Consider the following 23,621-nt stretch of genomic DNA (forward strand, 5'->3'; position numbering starts at 1 on the left):
ATTTGGACTATTTTGACACATTAAAAGTTACATTTAATAATTAAAACAGACTAAAAGGGCTAAGTAGCATTGTGTTCCTGTCATAAAATATGAAAATAATTTTCAAAATCTGATGTTTTATGGCCTTTTTTTTTGGTAGATTCAGAGTCAAAATTTTCTCAGCATTGTGAGACTCCTGACCTCAGTATTTCTAAAATCCTGGCTACAGCTCTGGCTTCAAGTATCACATAATAATTCTGACACTATAAACAGGACATACTTGGAGTGGTGTTCATTAGTAAGGCCTGTTATGCGTGCACAACACGACTAATGATCCCTGGTGAGAAGGTGCAGCATTAAATTACTTACAACTTGAATTGACGATAAACAATCTGAAACGCTGTGTATTTTGTGGTCATGTAAGTAGGGCTGAATATGTCGCTGTTATGCAATGAAACCACCGACGGAGGAAGCAAACAAACACTTCACCTTTGAGGACAGCAAGCGCTCACACTGCAAAAAGTGTTCAGGTATTTAAGTGAAAATATTCACGTGAAATCAAACATGAGCAAAGCTGATGGACTTGTCAAGTTGTCCTACTCTACCAGCCACTTTAGCATCTAATCTAGCAGAAATACCACTTTCCCCTTGCTATGAATGCAGAAAAGTGTAGCAGACATTCAGTCCTCAGCAGCATTTAACTGCATCTCTGAAACACGTCCACGGCCTGAGCAAAGACACGGAAAACTGGATAAATGCTGCATCAGTTTGAAAGTTTTCTTGCACATCTTGCACACAAAACCTTCCTCCGAGCAGCTGAGCGGAGGCCTCTGAAACCTCAGCCCAGACCTGCGTGTGTCTGCTGACCGCTACTGCTTCCTTATTAAACCTGGTGATCATCCATTCCCACACTTCCACAACAGGCCAGAAACCAGCTGCAGGCTAAATTTAGGCCTTTCCTTTAGGGAGCTGTGTGAGGTTACAAGGTGGGTGAAGCTTTCCACGATCTTTCCAATTTTGTACTCTCTTGTTAAAGGAAATGATAATAAGCAGGCCTGTCGCAGCGGGCCGGCCATATTGTTCCTGTACTGTTTCTTGCTCTGTGCGTTTGTGAGCTGCCCTTCATCTGCAGATTGACAGGTGAGGGCTCTTTACTTCAAATAGCTGAAAGGAGTCAAGAGTGTTTCAGGTGGAAAATGACAAAATAATAACACTAATTTCCAATTTGACAACAACATTTGGTCTCAGTAATGGATGTCATTGCCTCTGTAGTGCAATCAATCACACTGCTTAATTAAAAATATAACTACACCTGCCTCTAAAACACACATGTAAAAGTACAGTATATGTACACAGGTAAAAAGAGCCCTTGTTATTGTACTGTATGTATATTATTCTGTATGGATTGATTGATAGACTGCAATAAGTTAGAGTATGTATATAATTAAGGAGTAAACATACTTCAAAAAGTGCATGTACACAAAAAACTACAGATAGATAGATAGATAGATAGATAGATAGATAGATAGATAGATAGATAGATAGATAGATAGATAGATAGATAGATAGATAGATAGATAGATAGATGTGAGCAACAGTGCTTCCCTCTATCGACAAAATTTGGAGACCACGTGACCTGTGTTTACATCCTCTTCTCAGCTGTTTCTTTCTTCTCCCACTTCGACACAACGGCTCGCCGTCACTTCTTTACCTTTTCACCCGTCCAGCTCGTTAGCTCGGCGAACTAGCTCGCTCTTAGCCTCTGAAGGGGGCTGTTATCGTCTGAAAGTCGCTGTCACTGACCGTCGCATTGCACATCCACTTCCACGGAGTGAGTTAATGCGACACGGCACTGTGAGTATTTTTAGTTTCTTGGACGCTAACTGTCTTTTTGTCTGTGAGTTATCCAGGTTGTGCGGCGGGCAGCGTGACCGTTTTGTTAGCTTTGTTAAATGTGACACGCTATGCTAGCGGTGTTGTGTGTTCGCTGGCTGTGTAACGGGAGCATAAAGAGCCGAGCTTACCTAACCTGCTTTGTCTCTGTTTTGATGATGGCGCACTCAGGCCCACAAAGGCTAACGCTAGCTTGGTTCACTGGCAGCCCAGATGGCGAGATGTCCGGCACTGGATGCTAACTTATGCAATCAACACCATTTAAACCCGTCGTTTGACTTGTCAGCGTGCCCAACGTTTGCTACATTCACACATTTTAGCGATGTGTGTACCTGCGGGTTTCAGGAGCCTCAATTGTTTGCATCATCAGGCGGAAGAGACTCCGACATGTCAGTGTTATGTTATTGTTTTGTTTGTTTGGTGGTGTTTTTCCCCGCAGCAAAACCTGCTAGGCTGCGGGGCTGATATTTCAGCCTCTCCTTAACAAACCGGTTGAGCTAGTCGCTGCTAAAGATTGAGGTTAATCGCACTGCAGAGAGCTGGCCAGCAACTGCGTTTTGGTCGCCAAGTGGGAACAAAAGCTGCGTGAATGCACACAAACACACGGTCTGTGTTAGTATTTGTCAGCTTGTGTAACGGATGCTTGACTCGCCGTGTGTTTCTCACAGGTGTGCACGGGCATTATTAAGAAACAGACGTGATTAATAACGCCCGACAACGTTTCATGAAAACGCTGTTGTTGTTTTGCTCCATCGTCACACGCGCAGTGCGATGAAAGTGTTCGGGCAGCTGATTGGCTGACAGGCTGCCGTCTGTGTGGCAACTGCAGCACGTGACCGGTTAGCGCGCTGATTGGCTTCATCAGGTGTCAATTGTGGGGATTGAGGAACATCTGTGAACGTCACAGCATGTACGAGTGGCCAGAAAAATAGAAACACCCCGTTGTATAAGTACAGCCTGATTTTATGTTAGTTGCAGTGATGGAAGTAGTACACAAACTTTTACTTAAATAAAAGTAGCAATATCACAGTGTAGAAACACAAGTCCTGCATTAGTTTAATATAAATCTAAACAGTACGAAAGTATAAGCATCAAAATATACTTAAAGTACCAATAGCAAAAATACTCATTATGCTGAATGGGCCATTTCAGAATTGTATATATTATGTTAAGGGGTTATAATTATTGATATATTCATGTGTACACTTTACTGTTGCAGCTGGTTACGGTGAAGCTCGTTTAAATTACTTAGCATACTGCTGGGTAGCTTGTAAATTTGCTACCAGGAACAATGAAGTCTTATCTTAACCTATAATTATACAGTGCAATTCATTTCTCTGTGGTGGAGTTAAAGCACAATGTTTCCCTCTGAATTGTACTTCAATAGAAGTATATATTAGCAGAAAATGGTAAATGGAAATACTATTACCTAAAAACAGTACTTAAGTACTTTCCATGACTGGTTAGTTGTTTCTAAATGAGCCACGTTAGAAAGCAATGCACAAAATACCGTAGAGTTGAGTAAACACTTGCAGGAAACAGCTGCAGAAACAGTTAAGAAGATCAGAGGAGCAGCTAATGATTATTGCCAGTATTGATTTATCTGCAGAATACAGTATATATGAAAAAAATTAAAAAATGCCCATCACAATTTCCTAAATCCCAAGGAAATGTCATCTCATTACTTGTTTTGTCCTATCAACAGTTCAAAAAAAGATGTTCGGCTAAGTGTCACATAACACAAAGAAAGGCAGACTCTCACAGTTGAAAAGCTAAAATCATTATTTCTGAACCATCTACATGATAGCTGCAACTAACAATTACCAAATAATCTTCTGGACATTTTCTCAAGTAATATTTTTGTCTATAAAATATCAGAAAGTAGTTTAACAACAAAGAACCCATTATATTATCTCTGGGCCCAAAGTGGCATCTTCAGGTGTCTTATTTTGTTCTTCCATCACTCCAAAACCCAATTAGTATCATATATGACAAGGAAAATTAGCAAATACTCACATTTCAGAAGCTGGAACCAATGAATTTTTGCTTTAAAAAGACTTCAGCCCCGGCTGAATGCACACGTCTGTGGCAAACTGACCGCAATTAACAACACTTGAAGTGTATGGTTGCTGGCAGCCTGCGATGCCATCATACTCATTCCACATCCCTATATCTGAAAGATGATGCATAACTAGATGGACAAAATCTTCACCATCTTAAAGGTGTGTTCAGACTGAAAGTGAAGTGAACTTTAGAGGCGTTGCAGGTTCATTTAGGTCCCACAGATCAAGGGAAAGACACGTCTGCTTGAGTTAAAAATGTTTTATTTTATGCCCAAAAATTCCTGCTTATCCTAAAATTGTGTGAGCTCCTTTCATGAATATGCAGAGACAACAGGAGCAAAGAGGAGAGGGTCCAGAGGAGAATCAGTGAAACAACTGGAGTTCTGGTAAATACTGAAAATCTGAGGTTTTTCACAGAAACACACACATGCATGGAGCCGGTTCCTGTTGTTAGCCTCGGCTGTCACATCCTTTGGCTGTTTGTGGCTAATTAACACAGTTCGGTGGACAGACTTGCATAAATAAGAAGCGATGCAAATACACTTTTCATTCAGTCTGAAAGCACCATAAGATCTCTAACACTAGCCTGGGGATGGAGTCGGAGGAAAAGCCATATTGTTACCTAAATGAAAAGGTTTTTATCCACTGCTGAGCATCAAGATGTTCAGAGCCTTGCATGGCAGTCGTTCTCAGTTGATTCTACTCTGAGGATGGTACTAAAGGCAGATTCATTATAGTGAGTCTTTATATGGTCTTACCGCTAACATTGCCCAAAACTGCAACTGGAAATGAAGACATAACACTGTAACAGCAAGTATAAAGTAGACATCGGCCTTATATAGTGCTTTAAAAAGAAATCCGTCTCACAGGATTGGACAATTGTACCAGTGTGTCAGGAAGTACACATTTGGCCTTTGTAACACACAGCAACATGCTGCAACATCAAATCAGAAATAGACCCCCAAACTTTTAATAGAAGTGTAAAAGAGGCCTGAGGTCATGGCGGGGGGAATGAAATGCAGCTTCCTGTTGGAAGTGTGAACTTGTTACAGTGTGTTATAAATATGTAATAAGAGATTATGGGTAAAGGTTTGCTTTGGGCCTGGACACTGGAGGAGGGGTCAGTAGGTCATCAAGAACCAAAGGATGTATCCTCCGAGGTCCAATGAACATATTCAGCAAAAATCATCATATTCCACCTCTCAGATTTTGAAGTATATTATGTAAAACTGGGCATTTCAGTGCAACAGTAGTGCTAGACAAAGAGATGACCAAAATCTTCCGTGTGCCATGGATATCTAGAGCAGATTTAATGGGAAGTGGCTCGTTAGTTTCTGAGGTATGATGTCATGAAACAAAGAGTGGGACAAGTGGAAATGTGACCTGCTGGTGCCACTAGATGAGGACTCAGGCAGCCATCAAATTCATTTGGACCAGCTGACTGATCGACCAACATGGCCCTTCCCAGAGCTGGGGCCGTTTCAGATTTGAAAATAGACCTTTATATTTGTATGGAAAATATTCTTAGTATAGTATTATTCTTAGTTCATCTGCTTTAGTAATAAAAACCAGGGGTGGGGGACCTTCAGACTCAGGACCATATGTGGCCCGCAAGAGCATTTGATCCAGCCAACTAGGCAATTCAGAAATAGAAAAAAGCAACTACTTTTTTTCAGCAATGAAAAAAGTGGTCGCTGAACGCAACACACAACACGGCAGGCAAAATAGCATAATGAAGCGAGGCTAATAGAGAATCAGTCTCAAGGCCGATGGCGTCCACCTCGCCTGATCTGTGAATTCATGCTGCTGCGCCTTGTGCGTAAATGTGCACAACATCTCTCTTAAGGGGGAGACAAACTTATCATTTCTGCTGTGAGGGCGTCGCTGCAGGTGATTAACATTGTCCTCATTCATAATGAAAAATTTTCACCCTCAATCAGAATGTTTTATGATTTTTATGACGTCGATTTTGCCTGCAGACATCGCTGCTCTGGGTTCATTACTGCCCTGAACACATTTCAGGCACAGTCATTTCCCTGCTTTACCCTGAATACAATGTACAGGTGTTTTCTGTTTTTCATCTCACTCCCACAGTACGCACTTCAGTTCCTTGTACTCTCATCTTGTCGCAGAGGAATACTCTATTTTGAATGTGACTTCAATAATAATGTCCTCCTCAGGTACCACTGATGCAAAACACACAAGCACGTCTATGAAATTACCTTTGTTTGAACATATTTGCAAACGTGTAAATTTTCGCTGAATGAATTTCCCGCACAGCTCGGTCGCATTAATTACGCCCTCTCCACTCTTTCATCTGCTGTCTTATCCTTCAACGTGAACCTAATGTGCTCACATTTTAGCTGCAGTGAGTACGGGACAAAACATTCACACACCAACCTAAGGAAATGTAAATTCGCAGACAGGATGTGCGTATTCACAGCCCGTTGTGAAGTATTAATCAGAAATGTATTTTTCATGGCTATTGCAGCTTTGAAACACAAGTCATTGCAAATCACAAATGTTGTAATCTGTCATTACAACATCACAAATGAATTCTGCGCACTCTTGATCGCAAACGTGAAACTTGTGACTTCTGAGATTTGTTGATTCACATGATTTTGTTCTACTTATACAGATTCTTTATCACACAGGTAGAATTTGCCCTGCTGACAGAGCTGCAAAGCACCTGATAAAAGTCTGGATTTAGACTGTGAATGCAGGTAACCATGAGGATTATCAGTTTACCTCACGCTGCCTGTGCACACTGCTGTGCACATCCCGGTGTGCTGCCTGCACACGTCTTTGGTATTTAGTTACAGCGCTAGACTTGATCTTGTGTTGCCAGAAGATCTGTTACATGTCGTCATCCAGCGTGCCTCCGTGAGTCGTCCCTAACCGGGTCGTAGCAGCCAGTTATGACCTGAGATGGCGTTGATGCACTTTTTAAACACACCAGGGGTCAAGCCAGGATACCGTGTGTGTGTGTTTTATGAATAGATTCCCATTTACAAAGAGACATTTTATTTTTTGGTGCAGGACTAGCTTTATTATTACAACAAATGTTATTACCTAGTTGGTCCTTTCTGATTCGTCTTAAAGGAGTGGGTGAATAATGACCCCTGTTTGGAGACTCATCGTCGGTCTGACTGTACAGCAGTACCCAAAAGCAGTTTGCTTGTCGAATACTTCGCCTGACCCATTTTCCTATGTTGTCTTTCAACTGCGTTCAAGTCAAAGGACTATGTATTACAGAGAGGGTAGAAAAGCTAGGATAAAAGATACACTGCTGTACAATCAGTGATGGTGAGCGAATCAATGATTTTTTTTGGCCTGCGACAAAGTGCCAGTGGAAAATTAGCTTACCAGGCCTCCCACTACAAAGTCACCTCTGAATTTAATCTGTATTAGCTGAGTCAGATGTGGAGATGCTGAGGAGGCAGAGAGGGAATTCAAGACTTGTCTCCCTTGGCTGCGTCTCCAGCTATTCCCATTCACCCTGTGCCAGTGTGAGACGTTTTAGTTATCAAAGCATCTATAAAACGTTTAAAGACCACCATGTGTTCGGAGTTTCCTCTTTATTGCTGCGATGTGGTGCTCAAGAGTTCAGTATTACACAGTAAAGCCAGTAGCTTAGTACTTACAATATGAGTAACTTTGAAACCACCAGAGCTCTGTGTGTGTTTTAATTGGCCCCTTGGTTCCTTTTTTGCCTTGTGTACCCTAAAAATAGAAGGGAAATGTCCGCCTGTGACCCCTCATTACACTCTCAGGCTGTAGTGTGGACATTAGGTGCGAGCAGTTTAACAAAAGAGTGATTTTCATATGCTGTCAGACTGTTTCACTCTAGAATTGAGTGTGTTTCACTCACTAGAATTAAACCTGCAACGATTAATTAAATGATTAATCATTTAGTCTAGTAGTTCACCAAAGGGCCAAATCCCAGCACGGTTCACCACTACAAAAAGAAAGACAACTCAAAAGTCTACTCCATGTTTTACCGCAAATCCCCACAATGCTCCGCCAAGACCCACAACTCCTGGAGAAACTCCGGAAAAAGACACACCTACCAGATTATTCCTCCTCCTGACACAGACTCCAGAGAGGCTGATGTTATCCATGAGAAGTGTATTGTAGTAGTAAAGTATGGTTGGGGTTGGTTTGGGAACCACTGATCAGTCAAAAAGAAGTTTATTTTGAGAATCGATGAATCATTGAAATCACTGTTTCAAGCCAAAAACCAACTCCAGTTTCTCAAATGTGAGAATTGGCTTCTTTTCTCCGTCTTCTTGATCCAGTATGTAGAATATTTTTGACTGTTTGTTGGAGAAAACCAAACTTTTGCTGATGTTAGCTTGTGCTCTGCGATACTGTGATGGACATCACTGTTTTCGCTGTTCGCTGGTCTTTTATAGACCAAACATTAATGTAGAGAATCATGATTAGTTGGAGCCTCACAAGGGGAAAGAAAGAAGAAAAGATAGATAAAAGTCTTTCTTGGCCAACGCCAAAAAAGACGTGCATGTTAGCTCGGGTTGGGCGACGTTTTTCTGCCTTGAGCGATTTTATGACCGTTTCTGGTAGCTAATCTTTATTATCATTGTGTGTGTTTGGCTGCTGTGTTGTGGACAAAAGAAATCAAAGCGTAGGATGGATTTATGGTGATATAGACTTTTTATGGTTTTGCATCAGTGTGATGATACACCTTTTTTCAGTGTAACCAATAAACGTTCTTGGCTGGTTACTGCTGGTTATTTAACAGTTCTTTTGGTAGATTTTCCAGGAACAGTAAATATAACGATCAGTATTGATTATGTAGTATAAAGTAATGCGCCATCATAGAGGGTTTTATCCCTTTGAAGTCAACTGTCTATTACAGAATACCTCCCTCTGGACATAAGAAAAAGAAAATTCATTTTCTTTTTAAAACATTACAGCTGCAACGAATGATTATTTCCATTATTGATGTATTTGCCAGCTACTTTCTGATGTGTTTTGTCTTTAAAATACTTTCCCAGACGCCATGCTGACGTCTTCAGACTGCTCGTTTTGTCCAGCCAACAGTCTAAAACATAAAGATATTCAGTTTACGGAGCCAGACGTCCAAGAAAACCAACAAATGTTCATATGTGAGGGAATTCTTGGCATTGTTCCATCAGTCAGAAGAATGCTTTTCTGTTGCTTTCACTAATCAATTAAGCTAATCATTTCAGCTCTAATAACGTTCCATGTAGAGCTCTGCGCAGGACGTTTGTCTGTGTGATACATTACATCAACACATGATGAAAATAGTTCATACTTCATTTTGTACGCCCCCTTTAACATGACAAATAGAGCTTTTTCACAACACATATTTTGTAATGTGGAAATCGCAGGCGTCACAAATTACGGTCATGATGGCTCTTTTCCATCAAGCCGGTGTGTGTTACACCAGGGCCCTAAATCGAATGGAGGTTATTAATTACACCTGCGCTCTTCCTGCTTCGACTTAAAAAATGTTGTGAAAAAAGCCAGTATATGTCGAATATGCGTAAACAACCTGTAAAGGTTGTAGGTTATTGTAAAGGGTTAATCTGTGCAGCGGAGGTAATGCGACATGCAAAATAATAATCTTGTGGCTGCGCGAATGAGGCCATAAATTAAGTTATCAAATTAAAATGCCTTAATGTTGTGTTATTGGATTGTTTTCAAACATGACATTTTGGTGAATTTATTGTTCGCAATAAATATTCATTCATATTTCATTAAGTCCGTTACAAAGGCGTTGAGAGACATAAATTGTTGATGTTTCCATCCTGAAGGAAATTTATTTGGAAAAACACGGCTGTAACCTTATGCTTTCGTTCGTTCTTCAGCCCGTTTCTCTCACAGTTGTTAATTTTACATCAATCCCAGTTATTAATAAATCTTTTCCTGTATCAGGGTCTTAAATCTGCGCTGTACGTGTAGATCTGGCCGGATGCCGTGTCCCCTGACTGGCGCGTTGCCATAACGTCTTTATGTCATGTTTCTCAGGTCACTGGACATGAACGTTGTCTGAGCTGACGTCTGAGGAGTCACAGCAGCAGCATCCTTCAGTCCGCCGTTCATCTCCATGCCACTCTGAGGAGGAATCACTCATCCTGATCACGAGTTCGGCCCCTGTGTTTCTCTTCTCTTTGCACCATGGGGGGAGCCGTGAGCGCCGGGGAGGACAATGACGACCTCATTGATAATCTGAAGGAGGCCCAGTATATTCGCACGGAAAAAGTTGAGCAGGCTTTTCGCGCCATAGACCGCGGGGACTACTATCTGGACGGCTACCGGGACAGTGCCTACAAAGACTTGGCGTGGAAGCATGGCAACATACACCTGTCTGCTCCCTGTATATACTCAGAGGTGATGGAGGCCCTCAAACTCCAGCCAGGACTTTCTTTCCTCAATCTGGGCAGTGGAACCGGCTACCTGAGCACAATGGTTGGCCTCATCATAGGTGAGCGTAGAGTACCCTTTCCTCGCAGCTGTGTTGTTTCATGTGTGGGAAGAGCACAGATGGTCTGGAAAATCTCAATAAACAGGTTTACGATGAAAGTACAGTGTGTGCCTACAAATCAGCATCAATCATAATAGGACCACAATGATTAATTTGACAGTTTTCCTGATGTGTTTAGTTGTTTGGCTGAAAAAATGTCAAAGATTGTGAAAGATGCCCATCGCAGTTTCCTAAAGGGACTTGTTCTGTCTGGCTAACAGTTGAAAACCAAAGAATATCCAGTTTACACTCACATAAAACAAACAGCAAATCCTCAAATTTGACATTTTGACATTTTGCAAGAAAATTAGACTATTTGATTCATGTTTGTTGCATATTATTATTTTTGGATCAAATGATAAATCCTTTAATTGTTTCAGCTCTACGGGATGCTATAATAGGAGGTGAGTAATGAAAAAAAAAAAAATGTTCCTGTTGTTTTTGTTTTTTTTCCAAGGGCCCTTTGGTGTGAACCATGGAGTTGAGCTCCATAAGGACGTGGTTGAATACGCCAGAGAGAAACTGGATGATTTCATAAAGAATAGTGACAGCTTTGATAAGTAAGTAATGCTTTAAAGGAATATTTCATTTTGGCAAATACGCTGATTCGTTTTCTTGCCAAGAGATGGAGAGAAGATTGGTGGCACTCTGAAATGTGTGTGTTTAATGATAAAGATACAGCCATCAGCTGTTAGCTTAGCATAAAAGCTTGAAACAAGGGGAAGAAGCTAGCCTGGTTCAGTCTGAAGGCCATATCTGCCTAAAGCTAAGTAATGTTATATCCCATTTCTGTATTTCATACCCAAACATTGAGCTTTGGAGGTGCTCATGGGTGGAGTTTGTTACCTTTGGACAGAGCCGGACCATCTGTTTCCTGCCTTGCTGCTAAGCTAAACTAAGCTAAGATAAGCTAACCAGCTGCTGGCTGTTGTCTTAAATTTAGCAGACACATTTTTTCAGCAAATTCTCGAAATGAAAGCGAATTTGCCAAAAAAGTCAAACTGTTCCTTTAGCACAACTTTAATGTATTCAAACCACATGCACTAGTAACTAGTTTTACCTGCCAGTTTTTCTCTTGCGGACCTCCGGGCTTTGTTTTGCAAATTAAATACATTTAAATCTCTCTAATTCCACTCATCTGATTTGTTTATGATAATAATAATTCTGTCACAGCTCACAAATGGTCTATGTTGATCTGTGTTATCTACTGTACCTGCTATTATTTTCCCCCAGGTTTGAGTTCTGTGAACCCGTCTTTGAGGTGGGGAATTGCCTTGAAATCTCGACAGACAGCCACCAATATGATCGCATTTACTGCGGTGCAGGGGTGCAGAAGGACCACGAAAACTACATGAAAGTGCTGCTCAAAGTTGGAGGCATTCTGGTGATGCCAATAGAGGATCAGGTAAGTCCCTCAAGCCGTCAGACTGGTACAGAATCAACAAATCATGATTGCTATTCAAAATACTAACACACGAGGGCAAACGAGGTGAAATAGCTTTGACCTACGTGGCCGGTTATGCAACCTTCACATGCATTATTGAGCCACAACTGCCCCTGGATTTGAGCAGCCGTGCAGGGAGCACACACTGGGCTGTATAAATAAATGTTTTATTTAAAACGGTGGATGTGTGAGTGTGAACAGACCGTGGGGCATGTAAGAGGGCATTAAGAATATTTTGGGAAGTCGGTGGAAGAAATGGTTGGCAGGTACCTTCTCCAGGAGGGAGGACGTCTCGACAGATTCGCAGTGAAGGACTGTGGCCAATTTAAAGAGAAAACCGAGCCGAAGAGATGCAAAGTTTGACTGAGGTTAAACGTTGAGACCCGAGATTTGGATGTTTCATGTTGTCTGTTGAGTGTACTCTGAAGGCAGTTCAGAGAGAAAAATACACTTCAACCAGTCACATGTTTCGCTGTGTTTTTTGGAAGGAACACAGAAGGCATTAGTAAGAAGGAACGCAGCCTACACACTTATGATTCATGGCGGAGAGAATAATTGAACGTAGTGTTGATCAGAGATCTAAACAGCATGAGAGCTGCATCACGCTGTAGTACGAGGAGAATAGAGCTTTTCGGAAATGCTGACATACTGCATGATAATCTCCAAAGACGTGGCAGGGCGGTCATGTGGTAACTCCATCTTCTGTATGTTGATATAACCTTTAGATATAGATCATCATTCAGCACTCAGTGCTGGTCGACGCCCTCAGAAACATATATCTGCTCAGGAACTACTCCTACCTTGATCATGTCGCATTTATGAGCCTTAATCAAAACTCTGTAAATGTAAATGTTTACTTGTACTGTGGATATGTTGAAAGAAAAAACAGAGACCTTGCAGTGACAGTGAGTATTATTGTGTTGAATGAAGTACATTAAAGATGGCTATGAATGGATGAACTTTCATCTTGCTTCAAGGCGTACACGGTATCAGCTCATATTAATGGACCTGTTGTGTGCCACTCGAATGCCCCCCCCGAGCCATTACACCTCCCCCTACCAAGATATACACTCACTTTATCACCACGCATGATGAGTCCACAGCCTCGTTTAATTGTGTTTTGATAACTGTCACACTGTGGACTGGTAATTACTTGTTATGGCCCGAGCCACCAGATATCTGTCATCTGCTGAAGGCTAACTTCTCACACCAGCAGACACTTTGATGAGATGTCTGGTCGGGGCGAGCCATAGGACGACGCACCGCAGACTATAAGCGCTACGATTCGTCGACAGAATTAATCGGCTACTCTTTTGATAATTAAATCATCGTTTAAGGCGTTTTTTAAACAAAAGTGTTTAATGACGTTTAAGGGCTCCGGCTTTGCTGCTTTTCCTTTTCTTTGTCTGACAAAACAATGCATTCGAAGGCGTCGCCTTCAGTGCCTTTGAAGGGCTGTTTGTTTTACGGACCAGTCATTGATTCATTGAGGAAATAATTGCATCATCATGATTTTGAAAATAGTTATTAGCTGCAGCAGTTAGAGATTTTCTTTGCTTTCATATATCTGGTGGTATGAGGACATTCTGGGCAGAATTGATTGATGGCAGTGGAAGAATTTTGCAATCAAAAGTCTCGTCTGATTGGATGAATTTAAACTTTTAATTCTGGGCCATTGTCAGAGATGTCTATCGTTGTTTCTCACGGCGTCTGTATGCGATTTGGTCGTCTTATCTTATTTCTTCTGCTGAACTCTCCCTCTTCTTGATCTCAGTGAGACTACCTGATTGAATAAAGATTCCAATTATTCTTATTTTGTATGGTTTGGCTTCAGTGTGATAAAGTATTTTGATTGGCAGCTCTTTCAATCTGCTGCATTAGTCAAAAACAGACTTTTCTGTTTTATCTAGTATGAATGTCCGAATGGATTTCTGGGGGAAAAAAGACAATATATATCCATATTACTATATAAACTTAGATGTATTGTGGTAAAGGATTTTATTGCCCATCCCTCGTGTCTGGTCCATTAATTTGTCCAGCATTGACACAATTGTCTTCCCTGTCTTGATGCTGTCAGATGGCTCTTTAAGCCCACTGGCAGTAATCAGTTCATATAAAAATCAACTGTGGAAATGGAGTTAATGTTTCATGAACCTATCTGACATAACAGCATATATGCAAATCTAAAGGAGGGCCTGCTTCTTCTCCAGGGGCATGGTTTATATTTCTCTGGGTACACAGTGTTTGCACATCTGCCAACCATAATGAACACCTGGAATTTGGAGAAGATCATTAGATGTGCGCATGTTATTTAATAAGCAAAGACTATGCAAATAATTGGAACAGTGTATTGCTGGTATCTGTAGAAAAGACACATTCCCTTAAGAATCATCTCTGTTCAGGTGGCAAATTAACAAAAACACAATAAGGAACGAAGACGTAAGATCACCAGCTGAAAAAATAAATACATTTTGAAGAAACTGCAGCTTCAGCCTTCAGTTTCTGCTGCCTAATAATACACAGTGTTTCATATTTCATGAGCGTTCAAGTGTTGAGTTTAGGTTTTGTCTTTTAATGCAGCTGACCCAGATTACCAGGACTGGCCAGTGCACATGGGAGAGCAAAAACATCTTGGCGGTGTCCTTTGCCCCTTTGGTCCAGCAGAGCAGAGCTGATGGAGAGAAGCCTGACACTGTCCAGCTGCGTAAGTTCTCCAGCCGCTGCTCCCAACAAAACACAACAAAGAAACCCTCAGTCTCCCTGTTACAGTATGATGCCTAACTGCTCGTGATGTGTAAAGCGGGCGATATTTTAAAGTCAGGCAGCACATACAAAGTGATGTGATGAGACGTTTCCTACAGCAGTATTTGCTTTGACACATGAAGCTCGCCTTGCAGCTGCTCCATAGAGCCAAATCTTTCCTTGAAATACTGAGACACAGTTTTTCTTCTTTGACAGTCTCACTTGTTTATGCTGACCTAGTTGAAGGCCCGGTGCAGCTATATGGATTATTCTTATTTCCGTGGCACATCGCCCTGAAGTACTGTGTCGTCTCTCTTTGTCCTCAGCCCCGGTGACTGTCCGCAGCCTTCAGGATCTGTCTCGGATCTACATCCGCCGCACCCTCAGAAACCTGGCCAACGAGGACAGTCAGGGAAAGGGGATGGTGCAAAGAGTTCCCCAGAAGCGCAAACGCAGGCGCTGCCGGCGGCGTCGCATCAACACCTATGTTTTTGTAGGCAACCAGCTGATCCCTCAAATGGTGGAGAGCGAGGAGGAGGAGCACCCCGAGGAAGAACACAAGGAAGTGGAGGAGGAGGAGGAAAGAGACGTTGGCGACATTGAAATCCTCAAGCAAGTGAACATGTTGAGAGACCAAATATTGGCTTTGCCGCTGCCTGAGTCACTGAAAGCATATTTGCTGTATTACAGAGAGAAATGACTGATATCCACTTTTAATGGGTGCAGCGCCTGCTGAGATGCTTTTCTTCACCCTTTTCAGTACAAATGTAGCATTATTTCCATTAAATCTTGATGACAGAACTGTAACAGAAAGAGGCGTCAATGATAATATTGGATAATAATGTTATGATTGTCACGAGTTGTTAGTTTTTGTTGACATTTTCTTTTGATTTGTATATCAAAAAAAAAAAAGAACCATGTAAAAAGAAAACTAAACGAACAGAGTTTCAGCAGCCCTCGTTTTGAGATTCAGATTTTATCACAATGTCAGGATTTCTGCACAAGTGTGCGGATTGAAAATTGTATAAAAAACAAAGTTCTTACTATATTTGTTAAAATGTGATCATGCTAAGATGAAGACTTTTATTGCAGCTTTTTTAGAAGCTTTAACTTACTATCAGTGTCGGATGATTTGGTGATGCTGGAGAGAGCAAAAAAAAAAAAAACACATAAAGGCAAATGAGGCCACATCCTCCCAGTCTGAGTTCAAGAGTAAGATGCATAATCAAATCATGAATGGGACTCTTGTGTCGTTACTCTTCGTGATATTTCATTTTGGGTCAGTGTGTTTTGTACCTTCCTATTGTCAGAGATCATTGAGAGACTAGATTGGTTCATAATGTTTTCTACAGGGCACCTTTCGATGTAACTTTTTCTACAGGGTGCTTTCATACTTGTGTTTTCTCACTTTGCGTATGAGCAGCTGACATCCTGCTCAGTGTGACAAGGTCTTGCAGGCCCTCTCCTCTCCATGCTTTTCTTTCTCTTCTCGATGCAAATAGTACATTAGTTGAATGAATCATACCAGAAATAATGATAAAGCTGATGACGGGTGTTCAGTGATTCACCTGTTCAGCTTTTTTAGGAGGGGACTGGTAACATGGGGATTTTAGTCATTAATGAGTACATGCATGCATATACTGTATATGTGGTGGGTGTTCCTGACGTTGCTTCGCATCTTCTGATTGGTCACTGGAGGTGATGTCCCAGGTGATCAAGTCTGGAAATGTTTGACATAAGAAAAAAAAAGAAGAATCAATTAGATGGCCTTGAGACAAATCTCAAGTTCTGTATAGAACTGCGCTTTTTTTTTTATCAAAGACAATGCAAATCAGAATCTCTGAGGATTTTGAAGCCTTTTGTATCCTGGACTGTCGAAGTGTCCATCAAAGCACCTTATTCTGCAGTCCTCAAGTGGAGAAAAGGAAACAAAAAAAAAAAAAAAAGGTGCCATTTTTTTGGCTTAATTTGTACTGTGGACTGGACTTCTTGTAACATAAAATCCTGTTTAATCAAAGTACAATTTGCTTGCAGAACCTCCCTGATAGTGATGGCTTTTAAGTGCCAACGTATCCCATCACATTAGGACTTCTGTGAGTTTGCTGGCACAGTAAATTGACCCAGACAAATGGTATATTTCTACAAAAACATTCCACAGTGAAAAAAAGCAAACAGCACATCACGGATAGATGTCACACTTTTTTTCTTCATGCTTTTATCGTCACAGACTTGGAAATTTCCTTCATCTTACTTTGAATGCATAATTTAGTATTCCAAAAGCTGAGTTGAATGTTGTTGATATTAATTCTATTCAATATTACGGTGATATATATGTACTGTTATCATATGATTCTGCATACAGTTTAATTTGCATTTGGTTTGTCGTAGCGCCCTGTTGCTGTACTGTATCTTGACACTGGGAACTCTGTAGATCAAAACTCCACTGCTGTCTGTTAAATAGATAAGATATATTAGTGCTATAGAGGTCTTCATTTTGTTCTGGTGTAATGAAAAATATTTTGTTTGAAAACGGGGGTGATTATTCTATTAGTAGTTTGTGTGTGAAGAGGTAACATTTATTTTCTGTAATGTTTTTTTTTTTTTTTTTTTTTTTACATTCATCAGAAAGCTTTGCAAGTAAGCAATAATGGAACAATTTCTCACTTTATAATTACCAATAACAACATAGTCCCATTTGATTTGCCAGGTATCCATTAAAATTCACATGACCAATTACAGGCATGCAACAGTTTATATACCATTATCTAAAATGTAATTGCTAATTAGAGAGCGCATTAAGTACTGAAAGCAGGGGACCTACAACCTCGACTCTCAGGTCACGCCTTGCACCAAAGTTAATGGGACTGCTGTGATTACGTTTAATGTGGACGAGAGCTGACTACAAAAATGGCACCCAGTAAAGACCAAGTCATAACGAGTTCTCTGCTTTTCTGTTAAGTTAATTTGTCAGGAGCCAAAACAGTTCTGTTGCAGCTGATCAGGCCTAGGTTGATTCCTCATAGTGTGTGCAGTTCATTTTTGAAAATGTGTTGTTTCTCCGTAAATGTTTGGCACAAAAATAAAGGTCACAGTCACACCACGCCTCTTCTAATCATTGCAGCGGCTCTGTTTAGTGTTTTATTTGGTTCCCCAAGTACATCCAACGTGGCCAAAGAGTGGAATGAGTCGTCACCGCGAGCAGATCAGGATGAAGCAGCGACAGTCATATAAGTGCCACTTGTTGGCATGTTCCTGATGACCTTTTATGTTACTGTCACTGCTACTTTAGACTGACAGAAGGCTTCTCTGATCAACTTATGGATGATGCATTTGCTGTTTGAAAGCCTGTGCAGCTCCATGAAAATATTAAGCAACAGGCTGTGTGAGTGTGATAAACTAATAAACTAAAGTTTCATCTCTCTGAGTTACCCGGTGCAGCTGTAACTCGTTCATCTGACAGCCAGACACAAGTAAACAGACCCTTACCTGCACATAAACCCCAAGACTCCATGCATAACAAATTTCTAGTTTAACATACTTGATGTCTGACAGAACTCCTCGACCTTTGCCTGCAGGAAACAGATGGTTTGATGGAAACAGGAGCTGCTGTGTGAAATCAGTTTTCCTTGAATTTATTGGAAAATATTGAATTTTCTGAAATATGAAACTGTAAAGCTACTGTTCCAGACTCGGAATTCACTGAGCTTAAAAGGGTCACAAACAGACTTTGATTGCCCATGAGTCATTTAAGGAGACAGATTTTGAGTGAATGGTTGGAATGGAAACAGCAGAAGAAAAGATATCCTGACTGAGTCTCTAGTGTGATTCAAACTCCAGAAATCAATACTTTTCTTCTAAACCAACTCAATAGCATCTTTCATTAGATGCAGGTTTCAAGCTCTTCTGCTTAACGTATTAATGACATATGAATAGTACAACTTAACATCATTAAACTTAAATTATATTACTTGATATCTGGATGTTGGACAATTTTAGTACACTGAAGCTATTCTTCAGTTTAAAAGTGTAAAAAAAAATCCATCAAAATAGCACATGCAAGTGCGCCAAAGTGCCATCAAGGTAATGATCAAACACAAGTGAGATAATGTGCTAATTTATCAGATTATATTAGTGTTATTTATATTGTTACTGTTGGACAGAACCAGGCTAGCTGTTACGCCATTTTCAGTCTTTGTGCTAAGCTAAGCTAATCGCCACAACATGGTTCCAATGTTCTTATCCAAATCTGAGTAATAAAGTGAACAAGTGCAGTTCTCAAAATGTCCAATTATTCCTTTAAGTGTAGCCAAGTGATACTTACATTTACATATCGTGAATACACTAAGTGCAAAATCACTGTCAAAAACAAAGTTTTTTATATTTTATAACCTGTGCAATAACCTGTGCAATAATGCAATAATGTGCAATAATCAGTGCATAACAATTTGTAAATACTATCTACAGTTTCTTAGGATGACGTTATTCTTTTATCCCACTCTTGTATATACACTTGTTTTGAATTTGCATTGCACTTGTTCTAATACTTTATACACTTTATTGATGCTGCTGTATATTGGAATTTCCCCTCGTGGGACTAATAAAGGAATATTCAATATTGAATTGAATTGAACTGAATTGAATTGAATTGAATTGAATTGAATCTGAGAGTCATTTGATTCTTGGGTAAACTGGATTTCATACGTAAAATCCACACGTGAAAAACAAAACCAGCCACGAGCTGAGCCATGTTACAAAAGTTCTTATTTATTAATTTATTACACAGCATATTTGTTAATAAAACATCTGCAAAAAATAAAATAAACCTCACTCTCTAGATCCTGTGTTATAGGGTATGCAACCAAGATAATTTTAAAGCACGAAAGCATCACTCAGACTTTCTTTGCATAGACTGCACCACCATTAGTCTCCCTCAGACACTCATGTCAGCTTAACAAGCACGCACAGTGCCAAGCACTTTACTGACCCCATTTAATTTACTATCCTCTAGAGTTTACTTACCCATGGGCCTCTTCTGTGTGGATTCTGCTTTGTAAATGGAAGGTAAGAGCATGACTAATTGTGCTAATTGACCTGAACTCTTTTTGAATAGTTTAGTTGTCACTCTGCTGCATTTATAAACAGTTTAATACAGAGTGAAGTTTATAAGGGCATGTCAAACCTGTAGAGGCCGTGACACTACGTGTTTCTATTGTCCTCACGCTGTTTTCTCATTGTCAGTGAATAGTCGTTATCATATTTACAAGCTGAAGTCAGACAAAAGATAAAATATTCCAAAAATACACCATAGCTGATGTTATTCTTTTAAATTGGTCCGTAGAGTAAATGATGAGAGAGCACGAGGTTATGAGCTACCTACCTAGTCGTCCCTGGTGCACATCAAATTAACAAATGTTATAATCCCTACGAGTAATCCCTCAAGTAATCGCAATAATTGATCATTCTTTGAGTTCATCTGAATGTCAGTGTTTATTTACATAATCAAGTTTTGGGGGGAAAAATGCTATAAACATGATGGAAGGTGTTTCTAATCATGTTTAGAGTGGTACTGTCGGATTATGGGCGTGTACACGGTGAACCTGATTATCAAAGTGTCACTCGTCATCCATGCAATAAAAACTGCACTTTCAAACAGCCTTTCTCACCAGAAATCCAGGAAATAGCTGTTCTGACCTCAACCTGTGGGCATACGTCTTGTGAAGAGAAAAAGAAAGGAGGTAACTCAGTGTATTTGGACACAAATTGATCTAAAGCATAAATTTTGTCCATCGATGCTGCCAGAAAACCTCTGTGTCGGATTCAGATCTGATTGGTGCGGCCATTTGGCTCTTCGTTCATCTCTAATTACACTCCAGTGGTAAATCAATTTTACCGCTAATTGAAGTATGAATGTTGGAAAAAGTTTTTGTCTCAAGAACACACAAAACAATGGAAATGAAAGCGTCATCATACTATGTCATCATATCCAGTGTCCAGACAAATCCTCGCAGAAGTTCAAGTGATGGACTGTCTGATGTGGAGCAAAAAAGGCCAAAATCTAATTTGTTTGAACTCAAAATCTTCAATCTTGAATAAAATGACATAGAAAAGCAGACTTCTTAGGAAAAGAACTGCGGTTTTCTCTGTGATGTGTTGATTATAAGGATGTCTGAGGATCAAGAGAAGGACAAATTCACTTAAAAACATCTTTGAATCGCACATTTTGTGTCCACAGTGTGTTTTGGGGGAGTTTCTCAAAGTAGAGGTTCGTGTTTAGGTCCACAAATATTCCAGAAATCTGAAAGGTATCAAGTATATCACTCCCAAAGAGGTCTTTTATTCCACATCTGGATGCAGCTGTCATAATTTGAGCATTTTAGGCCACGGTCGCATCTAAGTCCAGCGTCCTTTTAGAAGGCGCCTGGGGAGGGCAGCGACTGTCAGGTGGCGTATTTGAGTTTAGGTGTCTGTGAATTACATGAGATACTGGAAAGAGAAGGGAATCCAGTGGTAGTTGCGGTGCCTTGGCTCTCCACAAACATCGGGTCCAGGCAAGCAACTTTGGCAGCAAAAAAAGCGTGAATACAATGAAGCACGGCGAAGAGGTTTGAGAACTCCAGCTCCTGAAAGACAAACATCAGCACGCAACATTTTCTAGAAAATTGCTGTTTTGAAACTGAAAAACTTTTGAAATGCAGCATTAAATACCACTCAAAGTGAATTTACCTTTGCTTCAATAGATTTGGAGTCTTGATTTTGGAACAAAAACTTGATCTTGCTTTTTCCATCATCCGATGATCCTTTCAGCTGGGAGAACTTGTATCTCCACAGCACGGCCTGAAACATACAAAGATTATAGGAAGCTCACTTTAAACAACTAAAATACAAACTTTAAAATCTTTATTTACTGCAATGCAATTTGTGAATTCCATCTTGTGTCAATATTTCATGAATAATTCTGGTTAAAATCCACACGGATCCGGTGAGAAATGGGGCACGTCAGCAGATCAACCAGATACCAGTCGTTGTGAGATATAAACTTGTTATTTTTGCCACTGGGAAATTTAACAAGCCACAGCAATTTCACCTGAAATAGCAGAGCTTCCTTCAGTGATTCAATTAGTGCTGAACTGAATAAACAAAAGCTGCACAGCGAGCCAGACGACAGTCAGTTTCCAAACTGATTCCTCAGGTAGACAGCTGGCCGGGCTGTGCACATGAATATGCATCTGTTCTCTACATACTGCAATACTGCACTAACTGTTCCTGCCACTGTTCTAATAACTGTAACACCAGTGTGATTAATACGGCATAAAAAAATCATGTTTAACATACCACACGCGAGAAACGTCGCTGTGATATATTTGAAACTTGTTTGGAAATCAGAGCAGATATTCATGAGTGTCACCTCTCCACCTTCCTTTAAAACCCAGTCTGACTCCGCTCACCGTGACAGAGGTGACGATATCACCATCTCCCTCGTGTCAAGCACCCAATATTATATCTGTATCTACACGGAGATACTCTGTGCTGCTCGTGTTTCCTCATAGGGTTACGCTCTCATGAGACTCACGGTTATTGTTTTGCGATAAAGCAGGTGGCCTGTAACTAATGAAATTAGGGGCAATGCTCCCGTGTCTTATATCTTATATTTCAACTTAACTATGTTTAAGAAGGAAATGTCGTACTCCAGTACATTTATGTGACAGCTGCAGATGCTAGTTACTTTACAGATTATATTATAGCTGACTTTATAGAGCATGTTGCTGTAGATTAAATTAGCCAACAGTATAAATGAATTAAATTAGCTCCACTTCAACCAGCTATGGCATTAAACTAAGGCTTAAACATTAATGCATCAATAAAAATCCAATATTACATAATACATAATAATAAAACACTGACAGCAGCCATTCTCCTGTGTAATGATATACTTTTACTTTTGATACTGTAAGAGCTCTTCACTGTTGCCTCTGAGAATTTGATTAATTCTAGATACTCACTTTGTTTACATAGATGTTGTATTTGCTTTTGCTAGTTGTTTGTATAGTTTTGTTTTCTAAGAATTATGGGTAGGGCAAATTATTTGAATGGACAATGGATTAACAGCATTAATATGGTGCATGGGTCGTCCTATGATTTTCAAATTTTAGCAAAACTGGAATGCTGGTCTTGTATTTCAAGTACATGGAGTACTTTTTAGTGTGGTACTGCTACTTTTAAAGGATCTGAATAGTTCTTCCATCATAGCAGAAATGCAGTTAACAGCTTCAGATGATTCATAATTTCTGCCAATCATTCATGCGCTACCACATGAATCAAAAACCTTATCATATATAAAAATGTTGTGCTTTACATGTTATATGTCTCAATTATTTAACAGACTATAATACAGTCACTGCTTTATCATTTTTTCCATTTTGCATACCCATTTAATGCAGGGTCTCTACAGCCTGGACAGGGAGTCACTGCTATTCGAGTAATTGTGTAAGACAATACACATCTCAGCGCTGTCATCCTTGGTCTATAAATTCAAATTAAGATTTTTTTTTTTTTTTTTTTTTTTAATGTTATATTTATAAAAACTAAAGCCATTGTGTAACATCTCACTGGGCCCTGAGTCTGCAGATTACTTGTCGAACAGAATTGTGTTTGTGCTGTCTCCGACTGAAACAAATTCAAACATGGTTGTTGAAATTTGCCAATAGCAGCTTTTAATTACACAGTAATCCCACCCAGTGTATTGTCCGCAATTGCAGTGTACATATGGATTGTGATTTGTGCATTTCTCTCTGTAAACAATACGCTGGCAACATTTTTAGTGTCCTTGGGGAATATTGTTGCTTCGCATTGCAGGAATTAGGGCCAAAATCTTAGAGAACAATATGGCAGCACTCGTGTCCTGCTCAACCACATAATGTGCACCAGTGGAGTAGTCTGCATGGCTCTCAGACTTGGGGAAAGGCCAAAATGAACTGCAGGCAGGAGTGAG

The 23,621-nt window shown here is 40.2% G+C and overlaps 2 protein-coding genes across 2 annotated transcripts in view; one reads left to right on the forward strand and one right to left on the reverse strand.

The window, feature by feature from the left end:
* Positions 1 to 1,588: 1,588 nt before the first annotated feature.
* Positions 1,589 to 17,729, forward strand: pcmtd1 (protein-L-isoaspartate (D-aspartate) O-methyltransferase domain containing 1). Its single transcript, XM_070973278.1, has 6 exons — positions 1,589 to 1,833; positions 9,951 to 10,407; positions 10,904 to 11,006; positions 11,680 to 11,851; positions 14,471 to 14,594; positions 14,959 to 17,729. Exons 2-6 carry the CDS (start codon positions 10,101 to 10,103, stop codon positions 15,330 to 15,332), a joined length of 1,080 nt encoding a protein of 359 aa, XP_070829379.1. The 5' UTR covers positions 1,589 to 1,833; positions 9,951 to 10,100; the 3' UTR covers positions 15,333 to 17,729.
* Positions 17,730 to 19,376: 1,647 nt separating this feature from the next.
* sntg1 (syntrophin, gamma 1) overlaps positions 19,377 to 23,621 on the reverse strand; it is a 30,384-nt gene continuing 26,139 nt past the window's right edge. The window contains exons 18-19 of the mRNA XM_070974452.1: positions 21,356 to 21,466; positions 19,377 to 21,252 (exon numbers count right to left, since the gene is read on the reverse strand). Coding sequence (XP_070830553.1) covers positions 21,070 to 21,252; positions 21,356 to 21,466 — 294 coding nt within the window. The 3' untranslated portion in view covers positions 19,377 to 21,069. The remainder of the gene's footprint in view (positions 21,253 to 21,355; positions 21,467 to 23,621) is intronic.

The sequence above is a fragment of the Chaetodon trifascialis genome, chromosome 11 (assembly GCF_039877785.1).
Source record: "Chaetodon trifascialis isolate fChaTrf1 chromosome 11, fChaTrf1.hap1, whole genome shotgun sequence".
Taxonomy (NCBI): Eukaryota; Metazoa; Chordata; class Actinopteri; order Chaetodontiformes; family Chaetodontidae; genus Chaetodon; species Chaetodon trifascialis.

Excerpts from the sequence above, each read along its gene's own strand:
- pcmtd1 (XM_070973278.1), top strand. The coding sequence starts at position 10,101 with ATGGGGGGAGCCGTGAGCGCCGGGGAGGACAATGACGACCTCATTGAT. Across the intron at positions 11,852-14,470 it reads TGATGCCAATAGAGGATCAG|CTGACCCAGATTACCAGGAC; the intron begins GTAAGTCCCTCA and ends CTTTTAATGCAG. Across the intron at positions 14,595-14,958 it reads GCCTGACACTGTCCAGCTGC|CCCCGGTGACTGTCCGCAGC; the intron begins GTAAGTTCTCCA and ends CTTTGTCCTCAG.